General features: G+C 48.2%; 1 protein-coding gene across 2 annotated transcripts in view; it reads left to right on the forward strand.

The window, feature by feature from the left end:
* The window catches only part of CSMD1 (CUB and Sushi multiple domains 1), a 1,947,613-nt gene extending 1,925,726 nt beyond the window's left edge, over nt 1-21,887 (forward strand). Inside the window, exons 63-70 of one of the 2 annotated variants that reach the window (XM_059156007.1) lie at nt 2,540-2,651; nt 4,350-4,529; nt 5,814-5,858; nt 8,340-8,501; nt 10,439-10,551; nt 11,309-11,396; nt 17,820-17,952; nt 20,593-21,887. In XM_059156007.1, coding sequence (XP_059011990.1) covers nt 2,540-2,651; nt 4,350-4,529; nt 5,814-5,858; nt 8,340-8,501; nt 10,439-10,551; nt 11,309-11,396; nt 17,820-17,952; nt 20,593-20,752 — 993 coding nt within the window. In that variant the 3' untranslated portion in view covers nt 20,753-21,887. The remainder of the gene's footprint in view (nt 1-2,539; nt 2,652-4,349; nt 4,530-5,813; nt 5,859-8,339; nt 8,502-10,438; nt 10,552-11,308; nt 11,397-17,819; nt 17,953-20,592) is intronic. The other variant, XM_059156008.1, reaches the window with a different exon arrangement.
* Nucleotides 21,888-23,250: the final 1,363 nt, after the last annotated feature.

Below are 23,250 nucleotides of genomic sequence, written 5' to 3' on the forward strand. Positions count from 1 at the left end.
AAGGAGTATTATATTTTTGAGTAAAAAACTGGAGAAAATGCGTGCGGGCCCTTTAGCGTACACTTATGTTGTGATGTTTCTCTTCCATGTGGCTTGCTCAGTATCGCTTTTGATGTTCATTTAACTATTTAAATAAAATGTACATGAACACACACAAAAAAAGTACATGAACACTTTAGGTACTATTAGAGGAATACCTAAAATGGAAGGTAATGAAGCCTGAAATAAAATGTTTGCACCATCTAAAGTGATCGAGTGACTTCAGAGCTGTATGATGACATGACTTTGAAAGCCCCAGTGACATATGTATAGTGCTTGCAAGTTAGGGACCCCATTAATTCAGAACAAAAGACTTCTTTCTTCGGCCCCTTCCCCCTAGTCTCCACTGAAACCTAAAAATTCTAAAACCTAAAATTCTCATTTGGTTGGCTCTAGCACACATTGGTTACTTCCTGACGGCATTCTTACACCCTACAAAGGAAAGTCACAGGGGTGCCTAATGAGTTAAATCCAGTGTATTTGATATCAGGTCTCAAATATGGCTGAATCCTCAGGTAAATGCTCTCTGGCATGTAGAACTGTAATGCCACATATATGGGGTTCCTGGGAGATACTGCATGTGAGTTTGCTCTTGCCAACTCACCACTGGTTTTGGCACTTCTAGATCTGACCCTGAGGAGCCCATGTGAAGTCAACATTTGTTGGGACTCCTTTCACCAACCTATCCCTGCCGTCTCTCTTAAGACAGGAATAGGGATGGATAAACTTCTCATGCCCCTTATAACAAAATAAAGTTACACCAAAAAGAATGATACATTGTATCCAAAAGCAAGATTTGCTAACAAGTTACAGACACAGATGCCATCTTTTCAAGAGGTGCTGGACACAGTCAGGAATCTCCTCGAAACATTTTTTTTTCTTTCTTGCTCATCAGACACATTAAGTTTTGAATATAACAGACTTTTGTTTGTTCCCTTCTGCACCATATTCTGAAACATGCTCACACAGAGTGAGCCATTTTAGTCTCAGAATATCTCGTGTCCTGCTGTGTTAATTGTGCGATTCAAATGACTACCCTTTCGTCTCTAGCCCTCCACATCCCATCAGTTCTAAACACCAGGTGAATTTACAGCGATCAGTCTGGAGTAGTCAGGGACCTTCTGCTAGGAGATCCTTTACCGAGAGGGACACTGTCTCTTCCTCCTACCCCTCCATGAGAGACGCTCTCCGTTGTCTTCCCACTAGTGAATAATTGAGCATGTTTGCAGGAGGTCTGATGGGGTCAGTGACATGCGGACAAGGAAATTCGGTGGAGGCTATCCTGACAGGTGACAGACTAACCTCTTCCTACCTCTGAATCCTAAATCCCTTATTCCTTGGCCGTTTAGATAAATTTGAATTTTTTTTTTTTTTTTTATATATAAACCCTAATCCCTATTTGGGCACCAGTGGCAAGAAGTGGCTATGCTTTTCGGACAGTCACTGCTCAGTGCAGCAACTATTACCACACGTGTGACTCATAGTTATTCCTCCCCAAATCCCAGTGAGGGAAATGTGAACTGGGCCAGATGAGAAAGCAAAGGTCAAGCAATGAAGCGTGGGTCTGTCTCCTCAGAGCAAGGACCAGATGGACTCTTCCCCTGTACACTCACTTGGCTTCATAATTAATGCCTTAGGAAAAGACTTGGTCCCACTCACGAGTGCAGAGGGTACAAAGCTGCCTTTCAGGCACAGACCGCCTCTCTGTGAGCTCATTTCTGTGCCCTTTTCTCTTCCCCCAACCTGGTCCCATGTCCCAGGCATAAGTGATCAGGGCTTGTTTGATTCCCTTCAACACATGACCCTAACTCATCCTTTAAAAACGTCTTTAAAGTGGCCTTTAAAAAAGACCACTGCAGATTTCCCTTCGAAGCATGTCCTGTTAGGTGAGGAAAGCAGATAAACATACAGACACTTCCCGAATGCTGTCTTAAGCCATGTATGATGCCTTCTTGCAAGTCAGGAGAGAATGTGCAGAGAAAGTAAAATTTACCAAAATACCGAGTATTAAGGGGCGGGGGAGGTTAGCTTGCGAAGGTCCGGAGGGAAGTTATTTTAGGCATGCAGGTGGCAACGAGTAGTTCATGTATCTGAGGCTTCAGGGGAACAGATTGAGTTTTGAGACATTCTAAAATAGAGCAGGAGTTGGCCGGCTCCCAGAAGCATCAGCAAAAGTAGTTATTTAATCAATACCACCTGGAGTAGCAGGGAAGGACTGGAAAAGGGGGAAAATCATCATCACAAACCGAGAGGAAGGCTGAAAGGAAAGAGAAAAACCACATTTTTGTTACCCAAATAAACTGCTCGTGACTGGCCATCAGTCACTGTGTCTAGCGGAGTCTCCTCGTGCGTGGGACAGTGAACGATGAGAGCGGCAGTGTCCCAACGCTGGTGAGAAGTACCGCTGGCGTGTGCACCCTGGGATGCACTTGCCAGCAGGACGGCTTGAGGTCGCCTCCGTCCGCTCGGCCCCAGAGCTAATGCTGGATTTCCTCTGTAGGTTGGAAGCACGGTGTTTTTCAGGTGCAGGAAAGGCTACCACATTCAAGGTTCTACGACCCGCACTTGCCTCGCAAATTTAACTTGGAGTGGAATTCAGACAGAGTGTATACGTAAGTGTTATTTCTTCCCCCACAGCCAGAAATGGCCTGTTTATTCTCGGGTGTCTAGGAGGTGTTTACCCTCCAGAGAAGTAATGAGGAGCTGCCCTATTTTTGTTTGTTGGATCTTCTTTGATTCCCGAAACCAGAATTTCTCAGAGTTTGATTCCCTAGGACTGGCAACATCAGCAGCCCGTGCTAGTGCGGTAGCATTTAAATTCTCAAGCCGCACCCCCAGACCTACAGAATCAGGAACTCGGGGGCTGGGGTGCAGGAGGGAGCACAGGGCGGGAACAGCGGTCTGTAACTCCGCAGCCCCTCCAGGTGGTAGCGGGGCGCACTCAAGTCCGAGAACCGGCCCAAATCGAAGACAGGTGAATGCCATCAGTTACACTCGCAGAAAGAAAGCTTTCTTCAGCATGCTGTCATTCTTCTAGAATGTTCACATCAGCTCAGGAAAGAAGGGTAAAATGGATCATGGGATATGTCACAATATTAAATAGAAATATCTTAAATGTTATTTTTGAAGTCTATATGAATTGGTCATTCAAATCATTACTTTGGATCAAATTTTATTTTTTGACTTAATCATGAGAAATAGGAGAAATGTGACAGGAATCCTCCCGAAGCCGGTATTTCATCCCCTATCCATTTAGTGAGATACAGAATCTTAGTCTTACTGTGTGAAACCTAAAAAAAAAAAAAAAAATGGAGTGTTATGAAAAATTATTTTAATAGTATGTAAGATATGATGTTTTGTGTATTTCTCACTATTAGAAGTGTATTTATTTCAAGATTATCATTGCTAATACTCTAGTCAAGTTACATATGTGATATCCCATGCACACCCAGCACGCATATATGTCTGTATATGCACACGCGGGAGTCTGGACAGGTTGGCGCTTGCAAGTACCTGGTATCCGTATGCTGGAAATTTACGGAAGCGTAAAATATCATGACACTGAAAACAATTGCATCTGTAAGTTTTATATTGTCAGCTTGTTTTATAATCATCTGTGGAGTCCTTTGCTTGAGACGTAGGTATGAACTTTATAAAGAAAGAGAAGTTACTGGAGATTTAAACATCACAAACTTATTCACTCCTAAATTAGATTTTCAGGGAAATAAGAATTGATAATATTCAAATTAGGTTACTAAACACAAATTAAGCTTTTACCAAAATTGGCTATTCATTTAACTGAATAACAGATTTCTTACCTGCCATCAGACAAAAATCAAGTCAAATTTCTAAATATTTGCCCATTGTGTTTAGCTGATAGGACTGGTCTTTTAGGGCAATTAATGTGTTATTTATCTTAATAGTATGTTAGAAGTAATTCGTTTCAATGCTGTGATTTATATTCTAAATTTCTACACATAATTGATCGTATGCACATAAATGTAGAGAATGAGATTCGACGGACGGATGGGTAGATAGGCGGAAAGACAGAGAGATGACAGGTAGGTAGTTGGAGAGAGGACGGCAGGGAGGGTAGTAGAGCGAGCTGAACATCCCAAGTGCTCAGCACTTTAAACATTGCAGAGAATTTGGGGGATACTTAAAGCTACCGTATTCAGAATTTTGGGTTTTAATTTTGACTTTACAGTCATTTCCAAATTTTGGCATATTTCCTTATTTCTTTAGATGCATGTGCTAAGTCTATCATAAACAGCAGTCGGTGTTTTCTAATGGAATCCGTGCTGTTTCAGCCCACACCTGCAGACAGCCCGAGACGCCAGCCCACGCGGACGTGAGAGCGATCGATCTCCCCACCTTCGGTTACACCTTGGTGTACACCTGCCATCCGGGATTTTTCCTCGCAGCCGGGTCCGAGCACAGGACGTGTAAAGCAGATATGAAATGGACAGGAAAATCTCCCGTCTGCAAAAGTAAGTCACCGGTGAGGGAGGGAGCCCGCATGCTTGCAGAGCAGAGGAGCGCCGGCAGCCCACCAGGCTAGCTTCCTGGTGTGAGGTCCACCAGGAAGCCACGTCACTGAAGTGATGTCAGTCACCCCAGCCGAATCTGTGTTCATGTGGTGAGCTGTGTGTGTGAACGTGTGCGTAGTCAGTGTTGGGCACAACGGAGGCCCGGTGGTGGGAGCCAACCTGTACACAGTAGTATTTGCTATTCACACTTTAAGCCATGGAGAGAAGCTGTTTGCCTCTAGAAAAGCATTATGAGTTAAAAGGACAGGAATATGCACCATAGCTTTGGAAAATGTACATTTTTCAAATGCAAATGGGCAAATATCCCCAAGCACTGGTGGACATACAAACTAAACTGCCTGTCATTTTTAAGACCACGAGCTGTTTGCTGGTGGAGTTTACATCGGCCTACTCTTTACAGCTCTGATCCTTTAAATTATGAAAGCAATTAGCATGAAAATGGATTAATTCCTCACAAATTTGTGCAATTACCAATAGAGTAATGAGTCAGGGTCGGATCTGACAACAGCTGACCTCATATGCTCCAGGAAACATTGATCATACGGGCCTCGAACACTAACAGCAGAAGGAAAATGACGGAGTGTGATAAAATCTGTGACTTTAGTTCTCCTTTCCTGGGGCCTCTTTATAGTTATCAAATGAGGAATTCATAAGGCATTTGTGTTTCACTCGCCCTTCACTCTCAGAAATGGAAGAAAACCAACTTTAGAAAGGTGATTTGTAGTCTGACACAGAACCGTAAAGGCTCAGAGATTTTGAGTTCAGTCCAACATGATAGACCAAATTAAACAGTCTGCAAGGGAAATGGTGTGCTGTGATTCCTTATCGACTCGTACTTCCATCAGTTTGGGCGAGGCCTTGGAAAATTAAGAGGGGTTATGAAATCTTAGCGATTTTGTAGGCCATCTTCCCTTTGCGGCCAGTACTTCCCAAACAGGAGTGAGCACAGGGCCATAACCCACCCTCGTTTGCAAGGCTCTCTGTTGTAACACACGACGCCTCTTACAGCGGCATGGGTTTGCACCAGTAATCTCCATTTTTCCACAAACACGAAGGATATTCTGCTGTGAATACAGGGGTTTAAAGTGGCTATGTATATGACATTCATATTTTGTAGAACCTCAAGAAATCTGGAGAAAGGAAAATTGCTTCAATTTGACATTTTTTCAGACTTATTCAAAAATACATGTTTTTGAAAATGATAATTTGTCTTTTTACTTGTAGGTAAAGGAGTGAGAGAAGTTAATGAAACAGTTACTAAAACTCCAGGTTTGTATACCAGAACAGTCCTAGATTTCAATCTGATAAGTGACTTGTTCTCTACTCTGCACAGCGAAACAAGTTTTAACACACAAATTTCCGATTCCATTAGTCCACGAAGGAGTTAATGTTTCAATTATGGAAAACACCAAGTCTATAATGATTTCTCTTTCTTCCATAATGGTGGTTGGTCAAGGGAATAACAAGACTTGATTAGGAGGAACCCCTCTGGCCTTCTCACATGCCGTCTCATGCAGAGGGGCTCAGCATTTTGTGGGCAGAACTGGACGTAAAATGTTGACAACAGAATGTGATATAATGGAGAGCCTTATAAAGAGGGTTGCGATTCTTTCTTCTAAACAGGAAGCTAGTAGAAATGAAGCCTTTTGACAGTATCGCCCTGTCCGCTTGAGCAGTGAAAATGAGGAGCTCCAATTTTTTTCCCCCAAGTATCTCCATCATTCAGGCATCCTCTGCCTCCTAAAATGTTCACTATTTGTTGTATGTGGTGTGTTGCTAAGTGCACGACACAGAAAATCGGAGAGATGAAGTCCCATTTCCCAAGGAAGACGTGCATGACTCCAAACCAGCTGGCCCATTCTATCTGTTATAAATATAGAGACTATTTTAATAATTTAGTGTGTCCTCAAATTATAACTTAAGTCAACTTTTTTTAACAGAAATAGAAAACTTATAAATATATAAGGCCATTTCCCTAGTGTTTTCCTTATTCAGGTTTTAACACTGATTTCTTAGGAAGGTCTATGCTGACCTCAACTGTGGAGAGCATTTATGTAATCCTCTTGATAAATCACAACGCTGAGTAACACATGTCTGTCTCAGACGAGGGCAGGTGTCCCAACATGATGAAAGGACTTTTTCCAGTGTACACCATGAAGGATAAAGGCTACTTCTGAAAATCATTATGAATGATTCTATTCCAATGTCAAGTTCGAGTCAAATACAGAAATCAGTACTCTTTACCCAGGAACATGGTCTTCAGGGGAAGGAAACAATCTGTTGTGGTGGTGGTGTGTTTGTTCTGTTTTTGTTTGCTTATTTTTTGTTAAAGATCCAGACACACTCACATGCTTTATGTTGAAGGCACATCCATTCTCTTCAGGGCTCCTCTGCTCATTCCCCAGAGAGGGTCTCGCCAATGGAATGTGGTTCTTTGTGGAGCTCATGCAGCCTAACATGCGTCCACATCTGGATGTGGTGTTACACTGCAAACCAGAAGGGCCCTGAAGGACCATCTTTGCCACGTTGCCCCCGGCCTTATTTGGATACAAACAAGCTGCCTCTGGGACGCTGGTTGTCCCTCACTCTTCCCAGTCAGGCATGACCCACCCAACTGGCACACCAGCCAAGACTCTTACCTCAGGGACAAGTGCATTAATAGCTTTCTCTGAGAGGGCGTGTTCCAATTAGGGGACACAATCTTGACATTATTCTAAAGGGTATTAATTTTGGTAAAGGAAAAGAAAGTCCTTGGGTTTGGCATTTGAACCTTGGCCCCCGGAGGGCCACCTGTGGATAGGTAGACATGTCCAACATCCCTTATCAGTCATCAGATGTGTTAGATGTCTATGCTGATAATCACAGTTTCTAGCCTATTTAACTTCTCAAATTGATCATTATTACAAGTTGAGTCTACTGAGAGCCACAGGAAGGGATGACACACTCTTTCTGAACGTGGCTAGGGTAGGTTTCATGGATGGAGCTGGTCTGGGAAGACAGGGAAATGGAGAGAGGCCCATGAATATAGGCCCAGTCTATGTGTGGGCTCATCACTAGTTGCTGCAAGTGGATTTGCCAAAAATCATAGGGAGAGATGTATCTTTCTCTATGTACATGACATTTGACAACAGTGGCTCTGACTTCTTAGTGATCTGGGAGCGTTTTTCACAAGCTTGGAGAAGTGTGGGTGAGTGGGTTGGGCTCTCCTTGTGAGGTCAAGATCTCTGGACCCAGAGAAGCCCTGTCTTCATGAGCTGAGCTGATGTCCTCTGCTCGCACTTTCAGTGCAAGTTTCTGGGGCCAGGGACTCCTGGCAGATGGTACATGGCAGCTCTCTGAGCCTTCTAAGCTTCCAGAGAGTCCACCTGGACGTTAAAGAAATATCACTACATGCTCAGCCACCATGTGCTCATTATGGCCCGGTAAATCACCCTCCTGGAGGGAGCACTGATTCACCCTACCCTTTGGCCCTGGCAGGTCCACTCAGACAGGAGAGTTTTGACATGTAAAGTATTCCTGCAACAAATCAATGAACACACATGAATACGCATCTCACAAACATCCCCTTCTCATTTCATGTCCATCCCACGTACGCTGTGAAGGGCCCCGGATCGGCCATGTCTGTCCTCATCACCATCCCGATCGGGGTCGCTCACTTGACTCTTAGTACGCCTCTGTGTTGTGAAAAAGATCTCGGCTTAATTGTTCCGTGTGTGCTAACGTTCCTCTGGTTTTTCTCCCCTCCAACAGTTCCTTCCGATGTATTTTTTGTCAATTCCGTGTGGAAGGGATACTATGAATATTTAGGGAAGAGACAGCCTGCAACTCTCACGGTGGACTGGTTCAATGCCACGAGCAGCAAGGTGAACGCGACCTTCCTGGAGGCCTCGCAGGTGGAGCTGAAGTTGACAGGTAGGCCCTGGGGCGTTCCCTTTTAGGAACTGCAGACTGTAGACGAATACACCTTGACCCTCTCACCCGGGAGGCGGCTGACGTTGATCACGTGCTCCTTAAGAGTCCGTTGGCTTGGCACCAGTGGCATCTCCTGGGATCCTCTGGGTAACGGGTAGGTCGGTGTTCTCCTCTCTGCAGATGACAAAACCAGTAGAGAAAAATCTCATTATTGCTCTAGATTATGCCCGGGACAGACTGAGTCAAAGGTGTGAGGTGGATACCCAGATGTGCCTGTCTCCACACTTCTTACAGTTTCCTTTTCTTCAGCTCACGTGCCTCTCAGCCTCTTAGGAGACTTTTCTTTTTTCTTTTTCTTTTTCTTTTTTTTTTTGGTGGGGAGGGGTCATCCCACTGTTAGTAAAACAGCAACAGTTTTGGTTCAGATGCCAGACGCCGTCCTGGGTACTTGCATACATTATCTTCCTCAGTCCTACCTCAAGCCGCTGATATGGGCATCCATATCAGTCACGTTCTTTACTGATAACTGGGCGACGAGAAACAGAGAGAGACCCAGGAAACTCTAGTGGCCTTCCTAAGGGGACACGGTAGATGGACCATGTGAACTCAGGAAACCGAATTTCAGAAATCTGAATCTTGAGGCGACACTCTTAACCACTAAGATGCATATCACCTTTGTGTCTACATCAAATGTCTTTTAAAAAAATTTTTTTCATTTATGTCACTTCTTACCACCATGTATCCTTTTGTACACGAGGGCTGGGCTTTTCCCTGAGTTACCCACCAGGCGGCCCTGGGTCTGAGGGCCAAGAGGCCCCGGACGGCCCCTGCTCTGTCGTTCAGCACTGGACAGACGCAGGCTTGACCTTTAGAAAGAATGATGGCGTGTCGGCTTCCCCCATTCTTCCCTGAGACGAACCCAGGATCCTCCCTGAACCTTGAACCTGTCTTCTCTGCAGAGAGGACATTCGGGCGCGTTATTATCCATTTACTGCTTGCTTGTTTGTTTCCTGATTTATCTGTGCCCTTCCACGGGCGGGCAGCGCTCTGGCTGCCGGTACACCCTCCCCGCCCCCTGGGCCACACCGTGACCTCTCCTCTCCGGGTGACATTCTTTTTTTTTTTTAAAGATTTTATTTATTTATTTGACAGACAGAGACCACAAGCAGGCAGGCAGCAGAGAGAGGAGGAAGAAGGCTCCCTGCTGAGCAGAGAGCCCAATGCTGGGCTGGATCTCAGGACCCTGAGATCATGACCTGAGCCGAAGGCAGCGGCTTTAACCCACTGAGCCACCCAGGCGCCCCTCTGGGCGACATTCTTAAGCTCTCTCTCCAACCGCCTCACAGGTGGCTGGAGCTGTGACCTTCGAGTCCCTCCGACCCAGAATCGGCCGGTGACACAAGCACGCCCGACACACTTTGTCCGCCGCGCTATTCATTTCAGGGTTGCCACTCATCCGCAGAAGTAGCAAGATTTATACTTATGGTCTTAATCTCTTTGTCCTCAAAACTGAGTGCAATCTGAATTTAAAATGCTAGATTAAGGGCACCTGGGTGGCTCAGTGGGTTAAGCCTCTGCCTCTGGCTCAGGTCATGATCTCAGGGTCCTGGGATCGAGCCCCACATCGGGCTCTCTCTTCAGCGGGGAGCCTGCTTCTCCCTCTCTTTCTGCCTACTTGTGATCTCTCTCTCTGTCATATAAGTAAATAAAATATTTAAAAAATGCTAGATTAAAAAAATAATAATATAAATGAATATGAGTATTACCTTGATTTCTGGGTGATGGAGATGCAGAGTCTAATGAAATGGGTTGTACCCATCCAAGCTAGGAAAAGCCTTAAACAGGAAATGCTTTTGAGGGAAACAGGGGGTCTAAAGCAACAATTTAAGAATAAAAGTAACAATTTCTGTTATTATTATTATTTTATTTTTTGATAGGCATTTATAAGAAAGAAGAGGCCCACTTACTACTGAAAGCTTTTCAGATTAAAGGCCCCGCAGATATTTTTGTAAGCAAGTTTGAAAATGACAACTGGGGACTGGCTGGTTATGTAAGTACTCTCGGTGGGGACTGTCACTCAGCACGGGGGGCCGAGCTTTGCTGTCCGCGCGCGTGGAAGACACCAGCAGGGGATTGCCGAGGGGAGCCGGGTGGCGTCTGCTCTTGGAAAATACCTTGTTCCCTCTGCTTTGCAAACATCATGGTCCTTTTACCCCTTTGTTTTAAGAAGGAAGAAACCTTGACAAACAAATGAGCAGTTACCGCTGGGGACAGAACAAGAGCTTAGACCCACGTCCTGTGCTTAAAGGCACATTCCAGCAGGAGTCTGAGCGCAGCCACCGGGTAACCACTCTGAAAGTCTGAAAAAAAGCTCATTCCTAGATGCAGAGACTTCCCAAGACTCATTGAGATCCTTCTCCGCGAGGCAACCATGTGTGTTCTAACACATTATATGGCCTCAGTGGTGTTCACCGGCCAAGAGCTGGGTCACAAAGTGATTTTGATGTCATCTGGGTTATATTCATGTAACAGTCGAACAGTCCCCTGCACAAAGGATGGGTAACCTATGACTATGTTGTAAATTTTACTATTTCTAGTTAAAATGAGATACTGAGAATGTAGATGTGAGCTGAGGTTCACGTAGGTCTTTTCCAGTTTTAACTGCTCCAGTACCCCTGGGAGGTGGGACCGAGGGCAGAAATATCTAACTGTAGTGTCTCGCCGTGACAGGTACAGCTGCCGGGCGGTCGAGGAGCGCGCCATTAATCCTTGCTGTATGTTGTTTTCTTCATTTTCGTGCATATCAGGTTTCATCAGGACTGGAAAGAGGGGGATTTACTTTCCAAGGTGATATTCACGGAAAAGACTTTGGAAGATTCAGGCTCGAAAGACAAGGTAACTGCTCTTACGTTCTGTGTTTGAAATCGATCGTCAGTTTGGTCTTCCCACGCCGGGGCTGGAAAGTAACGGGAAGCGCATGGGCAAATCGCAGGAGGGGAGAGCGGCCTTTCCGGGGAGGGAGAAAGAAGTGCTGTGAACAGCACAACCCAGCAACGCCGGTCTGGAAACAAGAGGCCGCGTGTGGAATAAACACCCTTACCCGAGAAAGAGACAGTTAAGATGTGTGAAAACAAGGCAACGAAGAAACTCAGTTAAAGAATTAAGCCAATGACGTTGCCCTGAGGAAAGTACCAGAGGAATCAGGAGTGGCCAACAAACGACACAACAGTCTTTAACTTCAAAAAAATCCGTATTATGGCAACAACGATTTTCCATTTTTCATTTTTAGAATATAAACTTTTTAAGCAGTTATTCTGGGGAACAGTAGAAATGGCCACTGGGCTGCTCCATTTTGGAGGGATGTTTGAGTAGATACAGGTGATTTGATGATACCTGTCACTGAGCGTGTCTGCCTTTGGATTTCAACCAGATGAACGTGAAAATCAAAAGTGCATCTCACTCTTCTATCATCAAAGAGTTGCTTAAGTACATAATTTGACACAACATGTCCCATTAAGTAGGGAGCTAAATTTAATTCCGTATTTTTCATTAAGAGGTGAGGACTGTGTATTGACGTGCAGAGATATCCATGACCTCTACAGGAGAAAAGAAGTTTACCATAGATAGACAGACGGGTCCTCCCTCTACCTTTCTCTACAACTTCATTTTTACCTTAGTTCTCGAAGAGAGCAATGCCTGAAGAGAAATCGCTAGATGAGGTTCCTGTGTCATCCAGCAGCTGCTTCTGTAATGTAAGATGGCTTGCAGCCTTCTCAGGCCTACTTCTTCCGCTGACATCCCAGTAGGGAAGTCCGTTCTGCCTTGTCACCAAGATTAAGAGACAGTGTGAGCCTTTGCTTTGTGCTGTCTGGACTTCTTCCCTCACAGAAGTCCCTGTTGTCCCTGCTGACAGGGATGAGAAAATGCCTTCTGTAGGAAGACTCGCACACGTCTCTCTGACCAGTGTAGACCGCTTTACTTGTTTGCCCCTACAGGCTTTGATACCTGAGCTGCCTTTCAGAGGCACGTGAGTGTAATATCCTGTGGCGGCTGTCATCGGTTACTCATTTTGTAAGACTTCTATCACGATATGGAGCAATCCCAAAGGAAAGGCATCCTAACCTGTACATTACTCTGTAGAAAAAAACGTGACGTGATGAGTACTACTTGTCATAGGCAACTGATGAATCACTAAACACCACATCTGAAACTAATGATGCACTCTATGTTGGCTAATTGGATTTAAAGTTACAAAAAATTAAAAAATAAAAAAATTCTTGACCAAAAAAGAATAATCGTAAAATACTCGAATTCCACCGTTCCAAAGGCAGTGCTTCTAAGTAAAGAGCTTTAAATCATAAGTCAGCCATGGTGGGGACGGCACTTTAAACTGGGTTACGTTATTTTGAGGCAATGAAATAGAATGAATGCACTGGACCAACACTAATGACGAGTAAAATTCTCTCTTGCTCGGAGCCAAATCCCTGCAGTTCTCTGTCCCCCTTTCTCCCTGGGCGCACGCTCTAGTAATTCGGCAGAAGGACGCCCCGGTGAGCTGTACGAGGTACCCCGTGGCTGTCTGGGTTCACTCGTCCGTGGAGGCTGGGCTCACTCTCACTGGGCCGTCACAGACACCCTTGCCCGGCACCCTTTCTTCCTAATCTCACAAAACAACGGCTTGCTTTAACAAGTAATCTCTATCCCATGTGATGAGCAGTTTGTTGTCAGGAAAAGCAGTTTACCTCGCGGATCATTTTAATCACAAGAAAGTCTGCCCTTCAGCTAATTAGAAAAGTTGATGTTTCTGTATGCTTCACCAGCGACCATTCATCTCAGACCAGCGACCATTCATCTCAGATGTGGCTAAACGCTTTTTATGGATAAAAATAAACGTCTTCATTGTCTCCAGTCAGTAGATAAATGGGAAGAAAGAGATTTGTAATAAGTGGACACCAACCAAGTTGGGTAGAAAGGACACTCCGAAGCAAAAACAGGTGTAAGAGACCAAACGATAGGCTGGCTTCCCCAGGTAAGCCGAATTGTTCCAACCACAACTCCAGGTGCACACTCACACACACACACACACACACACACACACACACACACACACATACAGAATGGAAGAAAAGCAGTGCAAAGTATGGACTTGTATCCAGAACATATAAAGGGCTCATCTGGTTCAATAACAGACACAAATAACCTAACTAAAAAATTGGCAAAGGATTTGAGTTGGCATGTCTCCAAACACCTATGAATGATCGATAAGCACCTGAAAAGATGCTCAACATCACGAGTCCTTCGGGGAACATAAATCAAACCACAGTGAGACGCGCCCCTCCCCCAGCAGCACCAGGATGCCAATGAGCAAACAGACAAGCGTGGCCAGAGTGCGGAGAGATTAGGACCCCCGTACCTCCCGGACGGCATGCACCAGTGGTCCAGCCACCGTGGGAAACAGTCTTGGCTGCTTGTCAAACAGTTGATCATGGAATTAGCATGTGGTGCCGCCGCTCCACTCATGTATGGCCAACAGAACACGTGTGAGAATGTGTTCACACGAAAACATGGACACCAGGCACATAGCAGCATTATTCCTAGTGGGCTACACCGGGGAACCACCCAGATACCCGTCAGCTGATGAGCAGGTGAAGAGAAAACAGTGTGTCCATACAGCCCTATATACTCTTAAAGACCTTCTACTCAGTAGGAGCAACCACTCACAGAGAAAAACCCACATACTGTATGATTCCATTTATGTGAAGAAAAAGGCAGATCTCAGGAGACAGCAGCTCCAGTGGTTGCTGGGAGCTGGAGGTGGGAGGGTGAGGAATGCCTACCAAGGGACACTGGGTTTCTTTTAGGGGGAACAGCGGTGTTCTTGAATTCAACCATAGTGATCATTGTAACACCGTGTGAATAGACCCAAAATTTTGGAAGATATATATGCCTTATTATTATTATTTTTATGTATGTTTGTATTTATTATTGAGGTAGAATGGACACACAATGTTACATTAGTTTCACAGTGTTTCCACAAGCTTGTTCATTACTCGGTGCTCACCACGATAAATGTAGCCCCAAGACGACATTATCACAATATTAGTCACCATATTCTCCATGCTCTGCTTTTCATCGCTGTGACTTACTTGTTTTATGACCGGAGGTCTGTCCCTCTTCATCCTCTCTGTCTGCTTCCGCCATCCCCCAGCCACCTCCCTTCCGGCAGCTGTGGCTGTTCTCAGTGTGTCTGTTTGCTTTCCGTGTGTTTTAGGCTGCACATGGAAGTGAAATCATCTGGCGTTGGTCTTTCTCTGTCTGACTTACTTCACTCGGCATCACACCCTCTGGGTCCACCCATGCTGTCACGAATGGCAGCAACTCCTTCTTTTTTATAGCCGAGTAATATTCCACGCTCGCGTCGGTACCCACTCGTGTACACACACACACACGTCACATCCTCTTGCTGCACCCATGGATTTATGTATATCTTCGGTGAATTATCAACAGTATATGAATTTCTTTCATTAATGATGTTAATAAAAACCTGAGTGGACTAGCTTAAAACAGGAAGAGATGCCCCTCTCCATCCCTAAGCAGAGGAAGGTCAGTGAAAAAGGAAGGACCCACGGCGTGGGACTCATGGGAGCAGCAGTCGCGCTGAGAGTGTGAAGAGGAGGCCCGAGGGAGGAGGGGAAGGGGAGAGCAGGGAAGGGGCGTTCTATCCTTGTTCTGGTGTTTCCGTGCTAGCCTCATAACGGAACGGTTGAAGTGAGGTCGGATCACAGCTTTAGGGGGTACGGTGTAACAACATGGCAGGTACAGATTCTTTTAGGCAATGACTCTACTTGGTAGAATCTATCCTGTATGTTTCAACTCCTACGGATGTATCGCTCTAGGGGGAAAAAAAAAAAGATTTCATTGCAGCATTAGAAAAATATGAGAAATGGCCTAAATGTCCTTCAAAGGTTGACTGGCTGAAAAAAAAATCTGGCATATCCCATTAATAAAACACTATACATCTGAAAAAATAAATCTAATTCATATGTACTGAGAAAAATTTCAAAGATATATGGTTACGTTTAAAAAGCCAAATACAAAACAATGTATCTAGTGTTCTTATTTTTTAGGGAAGAGAAACAAACATATATATTAATAGCACGTTGCTGGAAGGGCATCAAACATAGTTAACCTTAAGAGGAAGACCAGCACGCAGGGCAGAGAGTCACCCTTTATTTCCGTTGTCCTGTATGTTCTTTGTTTATGTATTTTTGTGCTGTTTTAATTAATATCATGTGCATGTATTAGATTACGGAAGCAGGGGTGGATAACTGACATTAACAGCAACTCCGGACGGCACAATAACTCCAGAGTAGAAGGACGCTTCGCTGTACAGTTTCAAAGACCTTCTTTTATGGCTGTGTTGTGATGCACAGTCTCTTGTGGGATATCCATGATGAGAATTCCGATACCCATGATGGTGAAAATCGATAGTCTTGTCTGCGAACAATAATAATCACTTTGGTTCATTTAAGCAGAGCACACGTTCATGAGAAGGAGGCAGAGAGATCCACGGAATGCCAGCAGCCTAGAGAATGCTGGGTGGTAGCTTTGTTCAAGTACCATTGGGGGCCCAAGTACCATAAGCCCCGTTTCCACTTGACAGGCCCCGAGTGAGCAGCTCCTGTGTCTGGAGTCCTCTTGTAGGTGCTGGGGATTCAAGCAGAAAGTGAGCCCCAGGCTCCCCAGTACACATATGGGGGCTTCCGTTCTAGAACACACAGGTCCCCGTGTGTTGGGCTGTGAACTTGGGCTGCGTGCCAGGCAGGGGAAGTGTCCTGACACTTAAATATCACAGGGAATTAGTGGACTTGCTGCCACCTGAGGGTAAACCTCAGCTCCCTGTGCAGGATGGCCTCACCCTGGTCCTGAGCCTCTGCCTGCTGCTGCTGGACCCGTCACCGCGGCACTTGGTGGTGTGCTCCAGCCTGTCCAGCACCACAGCCATGGGCTGGCTTCCCGGCCACCTCGGGTGCTCCGCCACCCTGACTAGGGCCCAGGCTACATCCAATGGGATATGAGATTTAGAGAGAAGCAGTATCTGGTGGAAGAGGCTCCCCTCCACGGCGGGTGGTGGGCGCATCCGAGAGTGAAACATCACGTCTCATTCACAGCCGCTGAGAAGGCAGGAGCTCAGAGAAATACAGTTAAGATACACAGACCCAACATCAGTGATAAAGTATATAAGAAATGCAGCAGAAACCCCAAGACGGCAGGTAGTAGCAGGTCCCCACGTCTGCTGAGGGAATGACATCATACTATTGTCATGTTTCAAGGTGAAAATGAGAATGTTTATGTAAAAACCTACTTAGATGTGTGTAATATTTGATGGTTTATTTACAATTATGGTTTGTGGGTAAAAAAAAGAAAAGAATGAAAACTTCTCTTTTACTGAACAGTCCGTAAATTCCCGACGGATGCTTCCAAGCCGCGCTCCGCTTGCTTGGAGCGATCCTGCCGCAATCGGAGGCCCCGGTCAGGATCCCCGACACACGCGCACTGAGTGAGCCGCGCGATTAAGCCACACACATTTCAAAATTGAGCTTATGAGTGAGCTCTTTAGAACAAACCTTTTTATTTGGCAATAGTTGCTTAATCAGTGTTTTCTAACTTGAATTTTCGAAGTTCGCATGCGTCTCCGGGTCGCGCACGCATCTGCTGCCGTGTAGACACGGATTATAGATGCACGACCAGGTCCTCTCCGGGACGGCCGCGGTGCTGACCTCTGCCTTCCGTTCTAAGGAACAGAAGTCATGTTTATCACGGTCGTGTCCTCGGGGGAGCCTGCCCGGGGACACTGAGCTGTGGTCTTGTCGCCCAGCTCCAGTAGAGGCGGCCGCACCGCCGTCCGCGCGTGCGGAGACGAGATGCCGCGGGCAGAGACCCGGGGCGTGGACGTGATCTCCGCGGCGTCTGTCGGGCGGACTCGGTCCGGGACGGGAGAGAAGGGCCGGCGCTTGCCCGTCTGCCTGTGCTCGGCGCCGCGGGGGCTTCGCGCACCTGCTGGTCCAGGTCCCGGTGTGCGCCCCCCTTCGCCCCCTCCCAGTCCCCCTGTCCAAGTCCTCTACAGCACCCTGACGTCGCTAAGGGGGAGTTTCCTGTCCCCTGACCGTTAGCCCGATGGGACCGGCCTGCGGAGAGGGCGCCGGCTTGGGGAGTCGCGACTCCTGCCGCCGAGCCGGACGCACTCGCGAAGCCCCCGCGTGCTGCGTGTCACTGTGCGTGCGGTGCCTGCAACCGCCGCCTCCTCTTGTCTTCCAGACCCCCCGGGCTCGGAGCAGGACGCCCCGAACCAGCCCCAGGGCACGAGCAGCGGGTCTGTGGCCGCCGCCATCGTCGTCCCGTTCTTCGCTCTCATCTTGTCGGGGTTTGCGTTTTACCTCTACAAACACAGGTACCGCGGCGGGACCCTGCGCGGGGGCCGGGGCGGGGCGGGGCGGGGGCGCGGCTCGCTGTCCCTGCGCGTCTGCAGACCCCGCACCCTGCACCCGCACCCGCACCCCCTGCGCCCGCACCCCGCACCCCCTGCGCCCGCACCCCGCACCCCGCACCCGCACCCCCTGCGCCCGCACCCCGCACCCCGCACCCCCTGCACCCGCACCCCCTGCACCCGCACCCCGCACCCCGCACCCCCTGCACCCGCACCCGCACCCGCACTCCCGCTGACCTTAAGGAGGCTTGCGCGACACGGTGTCCCCGGCTTTGCTGGCCGCACATTTCCAGCGGCCTTTCCTTGGAGTTAATGTGGATGCCCCCACCCCCGCCACCAAAAACAACAACAAGAAAAGCAAAAATAAATTGTGGAGGAATTATGAGTTCTTACACATTTTGTCATTATCTGGATAATATATGTCCTGGAAGAATATGACATATGCCAAAGTGTTCCAAAATACTACCTAGAATAGTGGCATTCCCTACCTATGATTAAAAAAAAAAAAAAAAGTCCTCTATGATTCCCTAAAATACGATTAAGGTATGTTAAAAGTGTTCAACGTTCATTTATATAATGCAGATATTTCTGTTTTTCTATTGAATTCCAGTTTAAAAGAAGAAAAACTGATATAAGAATTTTTTAAATGAATCAGAGAATGGTTTTGAATATGTACTTTCTTATGCTTTTTAAAAATATATAAAGTAGTAAGAATGTTACTTCAAAATCATATTGCGTAGCGTCTTCACGTTCTTGTGGTTAGTAATGTACTTACTTAAAAAAAATGATGAAAGGAATCTCTGATGGTTCTTGATAAAATTATACTTTGGCCCCATCATGTCTCTGAGCGTTTCAGGAGATAACCCTACACAGGTGTACGTACACCTGCGTAAACCAATCAGCTCTCCTGATTCTATCTTAATTTGAAGACAGCAGAGTATTGGGGAATAGTCAATATTTATCACACCGAGGTCTTTCGACCTCAGATGCTTCCCCACGGCGTTGAGAACACGGAGCCTCTGCGAGGGAGGTACCACTTACTTGTTTTGTGACTTTGATCCATCCCTTCTTTGCGTTTCCACGCCTGTGGGCTGGCGGACGTTTCATCTCTGCCTACCTCGCTCCTGATGTGGCTCCTCGCCCAGGAGGCTGTGCTGTGTCTAGAACGCGACAGAAGGCTGTCTGACCTCATGGCTCTCGAGAGCCACTCAGCCCCGTGACTGCTGAGTCTGGAGGCTCCTGTAGTCCTCTGGTTTGGTGCCCTATGAAGAATTGGGGGATTTCTGCAGAAGCCAGCCCTGCCTCATCACCTGGGCGTGCCAGGAATTCGTTTTCTTTTGAGTTGCTGCCAGATATCCAGGGAACACACCAAGCTATGAGCTTTCCCTACACAGGCTCCTTACCCTCTACGGGTGTCAAGTTTCCCTCACCAATTGGCTCTGCATTTCGCAAGTGAAGAGCTTGTTCCCACTCATTTCTGAGGCTCTCTCATTACTGTCTGCTTGGACTTTCTCCTCAATCAAGGCCAAGCTCCTGACTCAGACTCCCACATACCTGCTCTGTACACATCTCCTTCTCCACGGTCCTGGGGTCCCCTCCAATTCTGTGGGGCTTCCCTGCAGTGCCAGGGGGTGACTCCTGACCTGGAAGGTGGCATGGGGTTTTAGCCAGTTTTCAACTGCACTAACGCTTGGCTGAAATTGTTGATTAACTTTTAATGCTGGAGCATTTTCAAGTTCAGTGTCAAAGACCTTCCCAATTCTTGGGGCAGTTGCAAACTGCTTTTCTGGGGACAGAAGCCTAATTCTCTGAAACTGATACAGTTTGAATTCTCTTTGTCTCAGTGAGCATAATGTCCATTAAGAAAATCTGCTAGTAAGTCCCTGAAACAGAAGCATCATCGAATCCAGTACGCAGGGATGTTTCTGCTGGTGTGGGCATTTACATGAAAGTTCCGTTTTCATACTTGGCGTAGTCTTCTTACATAATTTCTCCTGGAAAAGGTTGAGAGGGAAGCAGACTAGATAGATAGCTTTATTTATATCTTTTACTTTAAAGATCCTCCAATCTCTAACCTTAGGTCACACACAGGCGTTTCTTTTAATTAGAAAACGTAACCAATAGTTTGAAAAAGAGTCCGATGCCGTTTCTGTGTCATGCCACAAAAGAGCTAGCGTTCGGTGAACATTACATGCGGCGAACCGAAGTCTGCTTCTCTTTTCCTTAATCTGAACCGTCCTGAAGGGTCGATGTCTTGACGGGCAGTCTTGCTTTTTTCTTGGAGTGACTTCCCCAAGGTCATGGAACTTAAAAGTGACAAATATCTAGTCCAACATCCACCCGACTCTGGCTCTGAGAGTATTACCAGGAATCCGATAATTTTGAAAGAGCTTCAGTGTTTTAAACCTCCTGCAACACCCCAACCACTGACTCTAAAAAAGAAAGTGGCCTAAACATGTTTAGAGGGGCCCCTTCCCCGTCACTCTGTGCCCTCGTGTGTGTACCCCGCTGAGTCGCGAGTGAGGTGGTGCCCTGAGACCCCGGAGCTGTGCCTGTGTCCCTATAATCTGGGTGCTAACCGTGTGTTCCGTCTTTCCCCCTTAGAACGAGACCAAAAGTTCAATACAATGGCTACGCGGGACACGAGAACAGCAATGGACAAGCTTCCTTTGAAAACCCCATGTATGATACAAACTTAAAACCCACAGAAGCCAAGGCTGTGCGGTTTGACACGACTCTGAACACAGTGTGTACGGTGGTATAGCCCTCAGTGCCCCGTTAGGACCGACTCATAGCCATACCTCTGACGGACGGGCAGCAAGTCCTCTGGTGCCATACGCCACCTCCCCCTCCTCCTCTCGGCTTCGCCGCGCTGACCGCGCCATCGTGTGCCGGCGTCGGGCGGCGGGAACCTCCGGTCCTGCGCCAGAGTCTTCTGCGGATTCCCGGCCGGCTCGCCGCGTCTGCCTGGGGTCCCGGCGCGCTCCGGGCAGCCCGCCGCGTGCGCCCGCAGCTGGTGGCCGACGCCTGGGACCCGCGTTTCTGTGTGGCTGGGAGGCCTTTCCGTGCCATCTTCCGGGCACGTGGATACGGCCTTCGGGTGCGGTGGCAAAGTGGCAGCACCACAATATACCACAATACGTTGTTCTGGTCTTTTGTTTTAGTTTTAGTTTTCTTTCTTTTTTTTTAAACCCCCATGAATATCAATACTCTGGAAAAAAAAATAAGCTCTCTTGAAGAAGGCACCTCTCTGGCAGACGCACACACCCGCAACGCTTCACTGTCCTTCCCGAGACCCGACACGCTTTGAGGACTCACAGCTCCCTTCGGTGTCCATTCCCAGGCCCATTGGCAAACTCCCCAGTCAGCTGTTCTAGTGCAGGAGTTTTGATGCACAATTTTTTGCACTAGTGTGTTATGAATGACTGAGTAAGATTCAGAAAAAAAATAAACTATTTGCACAGGGTTTATACACACTATCCACTGTATATAAGCATCTTCCCGTGCGGTCCAGCTGGACATGCACCACCCGGCCGGGAGAGAGGACCTATCCCCACCCGGCGCAGGTTTTACAGGGAAATGTGGTCTTGGAGAAATGTATTCTGTTCTGCCGCCTTTAGCTACGTTATGTGCGTTGAATTCATTGGAGAAGCCGAAGGAGGGGAGGAAAGAGGGGCCTTTTATGTTTCCTTCCCACACACGTTCCGCCTTCGGCCCTGGCCGGCAGCAGCGGGCCGCGGCCCGGGACGGCAGGGCGGCCGCGTCTCCGCCACGACGCACGTCGCAGCACCTGCCTCTGGAAGCTCTTGAGCTCGTGGGCTGCAGCGTCGCCCTGCCCGGGCTCCGCGGTGAACGACGGCGCGGGTCGTGGTCAGCGCGGCCCGCCAGGCCCGCCCTCCCGCGTGTGTCTGTGCGGGGAGACGGCGCACACCCCTCCGTCCTGGTGGCCCGCGTCACGCCGCGCTCGGTCTCCCGCGTCACGCGAACGCTGGACGCCGAGGCCACCCGGGGACCGTTCGGGTCTCGAGTGTGCCCGACGCGCGTCGCGAGGCTCGGGGTGGGTCGGGCCGGGGCGACCCACGGGGCGGGTGAGAGCCACGAGGAAGCAGAAGGCGCGGCGCCGGGCATGCGGCTGTACCCGGATCCACGTGGAGATCGTGTTTATTTTTATTTAAAATGGTTTGATAAAAGCATTTGGAGAAGATGTTGCTGATTTTATGATTCGGGTGTCACCCCCTGCTTCGCGCGGAAACGTCTCCCTCCGGCCCTGCTGCATCCACGGGGGTCCCATTCGCGGGGTCCTGGTGGACGCGCTCCCTGGCTTTGGGACGGATGGAGCCGTGGCTCTGCAGAACACTTAATGCGGGACTTCACAGGTGACAGATGGGGGGGACAAAAACCTGCGCGGAGAGTAGCGCGTTCCTTCCCGTCGGGTGCTTTGACACGCGTGGTTTTCTGGCCTTGTCTCGATGCCCGCCGTTCTCTTCCTCGTGAAGGGGCGCGTGCGTGACGAGCGCATCGCTGACCTCTCCTAGGGACTTCTCTGCCTTCTGAACCCAAATTCTGAACCCCGTAGGCCCATGCGGATTCTCCGCCGCGTGTTCTCTGGCCAGCCTGGTGACGTGACTGGAGATCTGCCTTGCAGACGCGGTTCCGCTCCTGAGAGCAGAGGAGGTCAGCCAAGGCCAGGCTCCCGACGCGCACACTGAACCAGCGCCAAGTCCAGGGGAGCTCGAGGCCCGTGGTGTGCAGGGAGCACAGGGTTCCTATGTGTATTAGTGTATATATATACATACGTACCTATCTATGAATATACTGTACATATCGGAGTTGGAGTCATTCAAACTAGGTGCAAAACGCTGACTTCAGAGTCTGAATTAATGTCTCCCCTGCCCCGTCCCGGACCCGCTTGCCGGGCCCTGCCGCCACCGACTCCTGAACCGACAGGACAGACGCACACACAGACACCAGGCCTCCGGTGCGATGCCCCGCTCCTCGGTGTGCGGAGCCAGCCGTCCCCAGGTCGCTCCACAGCCACAGCAGACACCCCTCGGGATTCTCCCGCGAGAATCCGCCCACTTCCTCCTCGGGTGTGTGCGGTGTGGACGCAGACGCCCCGCCGGGTCGGAGGGTCTCCCGCAGGCCGTCGGCACGCGGGCCGCCCGCGCGGGGGCTGCGGGACCCCTTCTGGAAGCCGCCGGAGCCCGTGCGCGGGCGGGACCCCAGCCAGCACAGGTCACGTGCTTCAGAGCTGTTGGAAAC

Source organism: Mustela lutreola, chromosome 18, assembly GCF_030435805.1.
Source record: "Mustela lutreola isolate mMusLut2 chromosome 18, mMusLut2.pri, whole genome shotgun sequence".
Taxonomy (NCBI): domain Eukaryota; kingdom Metazoa; phylum Chordata; class Mammalia; order Carnivora; family Mustelidae; genus Mustela; species Mustela lutreola.